This window comes from Accipiter gentilis, chromosome 31 (assembly GCF_929443795.1).
Source record: "Accipiter gentilis chromosome 31, bAccGen1.1, whole genome shotgun sequence".
Lineage (NCBI taxonomy): Eukaryota > Metazoa > Chordata > Aves > Accipitriformes > Accipitridae > Astur > Astur gentilis.
This window is the reverse complement of record NC_064910.1, coordinates 6,387,456-6,399,036: the sequence shown is the minus strand read 5'-3', so window position 1 is coordinate 6,399,036 and position 11,581 is coordinate 6,387,456. Positions and strand designations below refer to the sequence as shown.

General features: G+C 40.7%; 1 protein-coding gene across 1 annotated transcript; it reads right to left on the bottom strand.

Annotated features, from left to right (window-relative positions):
• MFSD9 (major facilitator superfamily domain containing 9) lies at window positions 1–11,095 on the bottom strand. Its single transcript, XM_049834372.1, has 6 exons — window positions 10,971–11,095; window positions 7,862–7,949; window positions 6,480–6,523; window positions 5,064–5,193; window positions 3,565–3,774; window positions 1–3,017 (listed from the first exon to the last, which is right to left on the bottom strand). The coding sequence occupies exons 1-6, from the start codon at window positions 11,070–11,072 to the stop codon at window positions 2,227–2,229; spliced, it is 1,365 nt and encodes a 454-aa protein (XP_049690329.1). The 5' UTR covers window positions 11,073–11,095; the 3' UTR covers window positions 1–2,226.
• Window positions 11,096–11,581: the final 486 nt, after the last annotated feature.

Genomic DNA, 11,581 nt, shown 5'->3' with positions numbered 1-11,581 from the left:
AAGAGAGAGAGAGAGAGAGAAAAAAGAGGGGGTAACTTTTCTGTAACTGAAGCTTTACAAAGAAGAAACATTTCTGCAGCATTTTTGGCCTACAAGTAAAAAACTTTTCTTCTGTAACATCAGTTGCAACATGACCCTGAGACTACAGCCTTCCACAGATTTCTCAATTTGATTATTTAATTTCATTTTTATTTAGTGTATATGGAGAACTATTTTTCAAAATAAAACAAAAATATCTGCTGATTGTGGAAAGCACTTTTTTCAGTGATCTATAACAGAAACAGTGAAGTTTTGAAGTTTTTATAAGCAGAAAAGCAATATTGAGGCAGCTGTATATGTTAGTATAAACTGAATTTTATGGTGTTTACAGAATTCAGCTTCCATCAGTAAAGTTGTTTCCTCATATAACCAACAGCTATAGTAAAAACTACTAAATCTTTCATATATATTTATTTTCAAGGGGTTCTTTCCTACCCTTTTCCTTCACCCCTTGCTGTAGCTGTAAAATGGAATTCCCTGACTTACAAAAGGGCGTTTTTTATGTAAAAATAAAATAATAATAATAAAAAATTTAAAAGATGGAAAGAAAGAAAATAGGAAATTTAGGGCCAGAATGTTTTGAGGCATCTACCAAGCAAGACAAGAGGAGATGACACTTGAAAATGCCTCAGGTTCCTAGGGAGAAATGAAACACAGATTATTACAATAAGGAACTCTGAGGATACATACTGAAATCATAGCAGTAATAAGACACACACTCATTATGTCAATATATAAAATTAAAACAACTCAGACTTCTATACATGTTCCCGCAGTGCTGCCACTGGAATCACTGAGGTTTCAACAAGGCTTTAAATGATAGCAGGCACTGGAAAAGGTAAAGAATAAAATAAAATTAAAAATGCAAAACACCGTCTATGACTCTCCTGAAACGGCAATGCTATTTGCATGGATGTGTTCAAGGAGATAACTGAATTGTTTTTAATCAAAAAATCCCCTCAACAATTATACATAGTTGACTTTGTACTTTCATCAAGTAATACTAGGAAAAGCATATGGAACGTTAGCAGTACAAAATACATTTTTCATATGTTTCAAATGAAATGCAAACAGTGGTGACTGGCAAGTAATATGAGCTTGAACAGTAAATAGCACAGGAGAGTGCTACAACTCTCAGTACAGCCCTGAGAGTAACATCTCTTTAGTTAAGCAATGCAGACAAATGAACACTAAAATACCAACAAATAAAGTCTTTCTTGTCACTGAAATGTCACTTATGCCTCCAGAGGTGAGAGAGAATGCATTAGTCCAGATCCATGAGGTACTGCTAGTTGCTCCAGCTCACCTTTAACAGTCATTCAAAAGAATTAAGAGGCAAATTTATTCTTAAAATGATGGAAAAATTGCACAGGAAACATTAACAAATAATTTATGACAAAGTTGCTCAGTAGAAGTTACTACTAAACAGAAACCAGTTCAAGTTTCAATAAAGCTTACATTCAGTGTCAGTTTCAGTCTGAATGATGCCATATTATTCTAAAATTGTCCATTTTAGGCCTTCTAATACATGAAGTTAGCATATACCCAATTTTGTTACCTGGGCAAGACCAGGAATCAGCAGGGGTTGGATGGCTACCCCAAGGTGCCTAATCATGCTGTGCAGCAAGTTTTGTAGAGAAACTGCTTAACAAAATCACATAAGCAAACACCCTGTTAATTAAGCTACCGTCACAGCAGACAAATGGCAGCAGACCACAGCATAAGAAATTAAGGCTAACAAGCTACATTGCAAATTCTCCTTCTGATTAAACAATAAAAATTCACCTCTGATTAAATAATAAGAAACAACTTCCGACTTTTAACAATCTATCAATCTAAACACTGTTTCAAATGTGAGCTACAAGCAGGATTTGTGTATTTCATGTAATGCTTTTTTTCCCCTCCAAAAAGTTTAAAAATTCCTAAAAAAATCCCAGCCAGTACAATACAGCAACACCTGTCCCTCTCACAAGTGTTCTAGTGATACCAGTTAAGAGTAACATTTGTCTAGCGTTAACATCCCGCAGCAAGCAGAAATATTAATATGTACTTGCCTCCACATGAACATAATGTGCCCTCTTAAAAGATCCTGTTACTACTGTACAAGTCTGGCAGGTGTAAGCATCACCCCAAGTTGATTCACTTTACCTCTCCTGCAAGATATCTCTATGCAATCCAACTTTGCAGCTATTGATTTTTTAATTTAACGTTTCCATGGCTACAGTATTTTTGTTTGTTCGCATTCATTATCAGAATAGCTACTAAAGCTAGTCCAACCCCTAGACTGGGGGGGCCACAAGGACTGAACTCCTGAGCAATTCCAGAAAGGAGCGGGGCAACTATACGTCCCACTGATGTCACAGACTGTCCAACACCTAGGAGCGTACCGCTGGCCTCATTCCCACCAATGGTCAATTCAAGATCAATAATACAAGTACGACCTATAGTAGTTGAAAAGGCTAAGAATGTGGAAGACAAAATGACCATCCATATGCTCAGCGCTGACGCATACAGGAGAATCAACATGCAGGTAAGAGTGCTGGAGTGCAACAAAATTCTGTAAGTGTTGTGCTGATAGAGTCTTGTTATTGGTCCGAGGAGACAACCAGCCAGGACTCCTAGTGCACTGCTATAGCTCATCAGGTATCCAGCGAACAAGGGTTTCACCCCAAATCGCTCCTCCAAGGCCAGACTAAAATTACTATAGTACAGCAGTATAGCAACAGACATCAGCAACCGCACTAAAAATACATCCCACAGATCAGAGCACGCAATTCCTTTAATCCTCTTCAGCACCGTTGCAACTTGAATCCACGGAGACTGGAAAAGACTATCCCTTGCCATAGCTCCATTACTTGCTGATTTCAAGTGCAGGTCATGATTTGCTTTTGCTGAGAAACTGTCTGTTTCTTTGTTGCCTCCTTGATGTTTCCTATTGCCAGTGTTTTCTTCACTCCAGGGTAACATCCAGACAAGACCTATGTAGACCAAGAAATTAGTTGATTTCATTCAATTGCATTAGCTTTACATGGAAGACATGAGTCTGATTGTAAGTTTACTTGGTGTAAGGATCAAAATTCAAAAAAGGACTTTGACAATCATTTCACTTTAAAAAATTATGAAGATTAAGTCTAGTGGTATTCACAGTATCAGTTCAATTCTAGATGTGGTGAAAGCAAGAAGGAAAACACTGAGGTGACACATTCGCAACATATAAACAAATCTAAAAGCTAAAGCCAAAATTCTGATTTCTAGTCTTCAGCTTTGGGCATATTAAAAATTCCCATTCCCGTGTCTGAATATAAAAGTCATATATACAATACAAAGGAGAAACATCTGGACGTTACCCGTTTCAAAATTCCTGCCCTTCCACATAGGTTCACATTTAAAGGGTAGTGTCAGGATACAGAACACGTATGCCATAGATGATAAACGCACCATGAATTCAAGGTATTACAAATGGCATAAAAACACAAGAGTGAGGAATGAAGGGAACCAAGATGCAAAATACGACATACAACTTACCAGCATTCAGAAGGAAGATACAGGCACAGATGAAGGACGTTTGATAAAAGCCATCTTCCAACTCTGTAAGGTAGCCACCAACAACAGGTCCCAGAATGAAGCCCACACTAGAGGCTGCATTGAAGCGTCCCATTACTAAAGGGCGGTCTCTCTCAGAAACCAAGTCAGAAAGCAGGGCTTTAGAGATGGAGAGTGTGTGTTTGAAAATACCTGCAACATAATATAAGCAAAATAATAAACATATATTGCTCAGTCCAAAAGATTGAAAATGACAGAAGCTATCTGAAATATCAATGGTCAAAACCTGTATGACTGGTATTTTTAAGATTCCATTAACCCCAAATTTTTCAATGCTAGCTTCATGCAGCACATTGGGCCATGACCATCATCCTGGCTGTTCAAGGATATGGACTTGGGAATCAAAATTATTCAGGCATCTGTGTCGAAGGAGTGTTCCTGCAGCCCTGCTGAAAGAAGAAGTAACTAAGCTGAGTGCTGAAGCACACTAGGAATAAAAAAGCTGCTAAAATAGGAACTTGTGGGTGGGTAACGGTTAAGGAGGAATGGCTTGACTGTTTATGAACATAGCTCTGTACCAATTTTGCTGAGTATGAAGATTTCCAGGATTGTAACACACCAAATTCATACGGGAAACTGGTGGGTGGCAAAAGAAAAGCACAGAAGGGTAAGCATACTGCAGGAATACTAATAACGCAATTTCTTATGTTCCTTCCCGCTGACCAGGGCAATGCTGTCACAGTCAAAGTGCTGTTAGCATTGAAAAGGATTACCTCTACTGAGTAGTCAAATATCAACCAAATAATTCATTAGCAAATAGTCTTTCAATTAAGAAACAGTATAAACAGTTCCTAAATCAAAACTATGGGCCATAAAAGTGCCCTTTAGTAGATATGTTCATAGTAATAACAATGCTTATTATATCAGAATATATGCAATAGGTGTTCAGCTATTTTAAGAACTCTGATACAAACCCTGGCACAAACTTAGCTTCAGTGCTGCAAACATACCTGCTTTTGCACAACAGAAATCTTCTGTTCAAGCAGTGACCTAAAATTTCAGCCACATTTTGTAGTATCACTTTGATGGTATATTTTCAGCATGAGAAAAACAATAACGCACATATCATTCCATTCTCCATTGCAAGTGCAGGCCAAGATTTCCAGTAGTGACCTGGTAGATTGTATACCTGTTTTGACTAACCTTACAATAGCCTCTTTCAAGGAATTGCTGCACTCCTGTTCTCATAAAATTCAGCCATTCAAGGTAGTGTAAAAGTTGTGACAGTTGTTGAGTATACACTTCAAATTATTTTCAGAAAAAAGTCACATGAATGTTTGATTTGTAGAGATTTTTCCATTACTAAGGTTCAGATGGTGCTGCTGGGTGATGATGCTATGCACCCATCCACATCTTTAGTAGTCATTCTCAAGCTGAGAGTACAGGGAATTTAAACTGCAAAACGCCAAGTGTTTACTCACCTACAGGGACTCTAGAAATGGCAAACAGGAACACAGTGGTGGATGTTCCAAGAAGGAAGTAACCCAGCGCACTGAGAAGAATACAAGCAAGCAGGGAATACCGTCTTCCTACTATATCACTCCAGCAGCCCTTTCACAAAGCAGGAAATTAAGATTAGCTTTTTATAACATTTAACTACGTACAGTGAACAAACAGTACTTCTAAATTAAATTGAGAAAAGAGATCAAAGGACTGTCAGTGAAAGCTTAATAAGCTTATTACACAACATTCCTAAGTGCTCAAAATCTGGAAGTCATGAACAGAGTTCTGCCCTGCCGGCAGTGCACCTGCTGAAACTGATTCCATTTAATGTCACGCGCAGAGCTTCTTTAAAAATAACTTCTCTCTTTTAAAAATAAATTCCTGAAACAAACACCATGAAATATTAGTAGTAGGGGCCCTCTGAAAATGTTATCACAACCAACCAGAAATATTTGTTTGCATCAATGGTCGCTATGTACTAGACACTTTTTGAGCATCCTAAAAGGAATGACCTTAGCTATACAGAGTTTGTCATCTAAGTGCAGACAAGGAGGAAGTAGTTATGAGAAGGGCAAACAGTAAACTCGTATGTAGCATGTTTATAAATCAGCTTGATTCCGAGCAGGAAGTAGGTTTTTAAGAAGGTAGGCAATGGTCTTGCAGTTCAAAGACAACGCCACAGGATTATAGAAGCAAATTATCCCAGGTGCCCTGCATAATAACGCTGAAACAGTTTTTTCATGAGATGCTCAAAATCTGCTCTCTTGAAAGCTAGGAGGCACCAGGGTAATATTAAAGGTGCTCCCAGCTAACATAGGGATCTAAGGTATTGATAGGTAAAGCATGCATTCAAGAGGTTTAGTCTTTGCACTCTTGCTTAGATTAGGATGTCAAAAATCAAAAGCTAATAGAAAACAAAACCAAACAAAGCTCAAAGACGTAATGCATGAATTTAGGCCATATGGCAAACTATAAGGCACTGCTCATTCAGCAGGGAAAGCAAACTCTAGATAACAGGTTTATGAAGCTCTGACTGGTGAGACTGCCTTTTGGACAGGCTACTGCATTAAAAGAAACTGCTTTACTACCAGCAACACTGAAGAGAACCCTGTGTGACTGCGACGTGCTCAGAAATGTATCTGAGCTCAAATCTGGATTGTAATTTTTGCCTAAAGACTGTACTCTGTTTAGTTCTGAAAAATCTGGCAATTCCCTACAAAAGAAACAAACATTTCCCACACAAACTAAAAACTGGATCCTCCAACAAAAAATGCTTATATGAACACTATAAACATTTTCAAAATGTCAAGAAACACTATTATTAGCCTCATCCTTTTTCCTCCTAAAATCCATAGAAATACCAACATAGTCAGGAATGTAGTGTTAGAACTCACCACAAATGTGCTGGAAAATAGTTGCATTATACCATAGAGAGATCCTAAAATAAACAAGTAAAATACCAATGTTAAAAATTAAATTATTTTTTTTAAAAAAAATGAAAACTGCACAAAATTTTAAATGAGGAAGAATGAGAGAAATTCTGGAAATAATTTACTAGAAGAATAGGAAGAGGGAGCAGGACAAACCAAGCGTGGAGTTTAGCACATAACCAAGGAAACAGTTTCAGGAATGGCAAAAAAAGAAAACCAAATGCTGAAAACTTGTAAAACTATTTAGTGTAGAAGGATGTTGCTTTGTATGGTGTATTAAACAAAACAGACCTTGGCATTTATAATTGCTTTCTCAGAATCAGGAGAGAATTTCATTACTGGGAGGCACTAATTATTTTCCACTTGGCACTTCAACCTATTACAAGGCACCACAGAAGCCCTGAAGAAACCACAGACCCTACTCTTTCATTTTGGAGGCTAAGAGTTTAGCAGCATTTAGTGATGGAAGAGAAGAAGCAACGAGAAGCAGAGAAAAACATCTGCCAGCCTCTTTCATTTATAAGGAATCACCTCAAACCCCAGTTTCTTTTAAAGTTAAAAATCAAAGCAGACTGTTGAAATGAAAATGTATTTTTGATTAATTACTGCTTAAAGTAATACTCTGACAACTCAGAGCAGAACCAGAATTATTTCATGAAAAGTGCTAAATCTTACCCAAAATAAAAAAGGAAGGTAATAAAAAAACTGAATAACAGAGCCCATGTCAACCACACACAGCTATAAAGAATATTGTATTTTTATCATTACAAACCATAAACAGTACCTTAAGATATAAATAAGAACTTTAGAACCACACAATTTCATCTTACTGCTTCGTTTTTTAAGATAAAATTTCAAACCTTCAGAATTTACATTAAGCACTCCTTGAAGATGATAAATATTTTGCCAAAAGGGAGCCGCAAGGAATTTAATCAAACTGGGAGCACTCATAGGCATTGGAAAGCTCAGGAGAACTAGCTGCAGAAGTACTGTTTGCAACATCTGTAAATAACAATAAAACTAAAAGCAATGCCTCTGTCTCTCAAAGTTGCTAAACTGTAAATTCTTGGATGCTGAAAAGCATCTGTACAAGTGTTACTGCAAGACTTCCTTGCTCCTTCCAAGAATGCTCTTTCCCAAGCACCTGCTTTGGGCTACTGTCAGCAAGCAAGGTTGGACAGGTCTCACAGTATAGCTGCCTGTACAGTTTTATTTGGAAATTGGCCTTACTTTTCATTATGCTACTAGCAAGGAAGAGTTATGTTACAGCGTCCAATGTGCCGTAAGACATAATCCAGTTCACATTATCTTATTCTTTGGTAAATCAATCGAGTACTGCAACTCACCTATTATTCCAGCAACTGTATGACTTGCTCCTAGAGATTTGATATGAAGGTTCATTAAAGGTACAACCATGCTCACACCAAATAAATCCTGAAAAGAAGGCAGAAAAAGTTTTAGTAACTGATCATAACAAAGATGATGGCAACCTGGCTTAGTCAATATTTTTAAACATTTTAAGTTATTTCCATATTGATACAAGATTAACATGGCCAGCGTGGCATGTTGTAACCTCTACAATGCATCCTGTATGTACAAAACTACAAAAACACATAAACTGAAAAGATAAAGGATTGCCTCACAGAGGAATTAAAACTTTGAAAACAGCAATTCTCTTTATCCCTCCAGATACAATCATTCTGCATATATTTATTTAAACATTTAGTATTCCTTTAATATCTATTAAACTTTATCTGTTTAATAAGAAAAGTACTTGGTACTATTATTTTAAATGTAAAGTAGTCTGTAATTTCAATCGCCTGAAAATACTTTTACTTGTGCAAAGAGAGTATATTTGGAAAATTTACAGTATTTTACCTCTCAACCACAATGGGGAAGAAGCTATGGTAGATCTAAACCTATGTATAGACTGCCTTTCTGTATAACTTACAAAATGTAGTGAAAAGACAAAAACATGAAAAAAAGAAAAAGAAAGAAAAAAGCAAATCATAAGTGAAGAACTTTTTGTAAGAGGAGGGCAAAGGACACTGCCTATCCTGAGCAGTACAAGGATCTCCTACTCATTCCTTTTGATTTTTTATCTTTTGTTAAGCTAACTACAATGACCCCAGTAGTTCTTTCACTGTATGCTCCTGGCACAGCATACAGCGTCCTATACCAAAGCGGAACCTTACAGAAGAGATCTATTGGAGCAAGACCACCTTTTATCAGTGACTGCATGAGCTGAACAAGACTAGCCATTCATAGTATGCCCAAGCCAGAATAACTGTATCAATGCATAAGAAAATTCTCAGTCTGTCATTAAAGTATCTTTTGATGGTTGAAGTTGAGACTTTCAAGGTTAGAACCATGATTAAAGACATTAGCATGAGCAAACAGACCACACAACTTATGAACATATTCAATAACACAATCTTAGGGCTCAATAAGCTATTCCAAGCACTCGCGTGCACAATCACGGAATAGCAGAATAAGCCACTTGGAAGGGACCTCAGGAGGTCTCCAGTCCAGTTTTCTGCTCACAGCAGGGCCAGCTCTGAGGTCAGACCTAGTAGCTCAAGGCTTTACGGAGTCAGGTCTTGAACACCTCCAAGGATGAAGGCTGCACAGCCTCTCTGGCAACCTGTGCTGCTGCTTGACTGTCTTCATGGTGTCAAAGGTTTTCCTTAAACTGAAACAAGAGGTTCTGACTGGAAATAAGACCTTCTCTCTCTCTCGCCCTGCACTGCACTCTGGAGTCTGGTTGCAGCTTCCCGTTAACCTCCTTGCAAGCAATGGAAAGGCAGCTGCAAGGCTCCCCTCAGCCTCTTCTCACAGGGTGTTCCACCCTGCCAACCATCCTGGTGGCCCTCCAGTGAACTCACTCCGACCTAAACATGGTATTTTAGATGCAGCCTCATGAGCGCTGACTGAAGGAGGACTGCTTGCTTCCCTGTTCACACAGCCCAGGATGCTGCTGGCTGCCTCTCCCCCAGGGCACACTGCTGGCTAACGTTCAGCTTGCTCCCCACCAGGGCCTTACCAGCAGAGTTGCTCCCCAGCCGGTATATTTGGAAGGGGTTCTTCCTTCCCCAGTGCAGGACTTGGCAGTAGTCCTTGCTGAGTTTCATTAGGCTCCCGTCAGCTCATCCATCCAGCCTGTCTAGGTTCTCCTAAACTGCACCGCCTACTTAGGTGTCACCTGCAAACCTGATGAGAGGTTCAATGACCTCGTTGAGGTCATCGATAGAAACATTAAAAAGGACAAGTCTCAGAATATACCTGGCAGTACTAGACTTGTCACAGGCATGCAGGTAGGGCAAGACCCCTTAACCTCTATCCTCTAATGGGTAGTTATTGCTTATTTCACCTATAATTTCTAATGTCAAATGATAACTACGCTCTATTTGCTTGGTTACAGGAAGCTTGCGTCACAAGCAACAGCTCTTTATCACGACATTTCACTATACTTCACATCCTCTAAAAGGACACTCACTTCTTGGTTGATTTCAGTGTGTACTCCATGTTCTAGGTGATCAAGGTATTACAGAGTTGGAAAACCACAGTGTTTAAAAGTGAGCTAAGAAGCAAAGCTTGTCCTAACACACCTCTCCCTGGAATATTTGCTCCAGGACCCAAACCAACCAGACTGTTTCTACTGCCCAACCTAAAAGTAAATATGAGAATAGATCTACATTTCACAGTGCAAATTTGTACTTGTTTTGCAGTAATTTTCCAAGTTACCCCTTTTAATTTTAAATTAACTAAATGACATTTTCCCAAGGTTCATGAATCACTCCAGAATACAAACCTTCTTTAAAGTCTATACACTATATTCTTTCAGTAAGGGGCTTTTTTCTAGAAGAAGCATGGATTTTTATATTTTTTTTCCCGGTTTACACCAACCACTGGAATTTCAAGGAAACAAGGACCAGCTCTCTGATAAGCATAAGGCAAGACTTGGCTTTAAGGGCGCTGCACTATTCTGTTTCATTCACGGGATAAAAATCATACCTTCGTATCAAACTGCACGACTGTTTGCAAGGATAAAACAATACGGCCGCTACAAACCGCTATCGCTACAAACGCCCCAACTCAAAAAAAAAAAAAAAAAAAAAGCAGCGAAGTGATGTACCTCAAAATCCAGCACTTTATCTGGAGCGTAAGGGGGGAGGCCCGCTGCGAGTCGGGACCCGGGGAGGGTAGCGGTGGTGGTGGGGGGGTGTCTGCCCGACTTCGGGCTTTGCAGCATCCCCCTGAGGGGACCTCACGGCTCCGGGGCCGTTCCCCCTCCTCTGCCTCCAGCACGGCCCCTCACAAGGGCCCCGGAGCCGTGGGGCCGGGCAGCGGGGTCGTGTGAGGCGGGGAGGATTTCCCCTCTCAGGCACGGCCGCCCGCCTCAGGCCGCTCTGCAAGGGCACTATCGCCTCCGCCGCAGCCCGCCTGCCCGCTTACCAGGAAGCCCACCGCGTAAAGGCACCGCACGAAGCGGCCGGACGCCGCCGTTGATCCCCCCGCGTCTCCCCGGCCTCCATCTTCCTCCTCCTCCTCCTCCATCCGGCCACCGGCGGCCGCCGGCCCGCGCCTCGTAGCGGCGGCGGCTCTGAGCATGCGCAGTGCCGGCGGCGCGGCGGCAACATGGAGGCGGTGGGGTGAGGAGAGGGGCGAAGGTTGGCGTTGGGTTTGCCTTAACGAGTGTAGTCTTCGTGTTTCCTCTTCTTCAGGTGAGGAGGAGGCGGAATAAGGATCCCTGCAGGTTTTGGAGGCTGTCGGGATCCCTCCCTCCCCACACACACCCCCACCCCTGCAGGACTTTGCCCTTCCTGCCTCATCTCACAGGAAGAGATGTTTGTACACCGAGAGTTTTGCAACCTCTCACCTCAGGGCCTGAGGCTCTGAGGAGAGCAGGAAGAGCTAGGTAGGGTGGAGGGGCTTTGGAGGCAGAAATACGCCCTGGGAGTGTGGTAACGGGTCCCCTGCACCGTTTTCTGGGCCGCTGTGGAAAGATGACTTTGGAGGCCGCGCACCTCCGAGCCTGCCTCCGTCATGGGGGAAGGCGGCTGTGT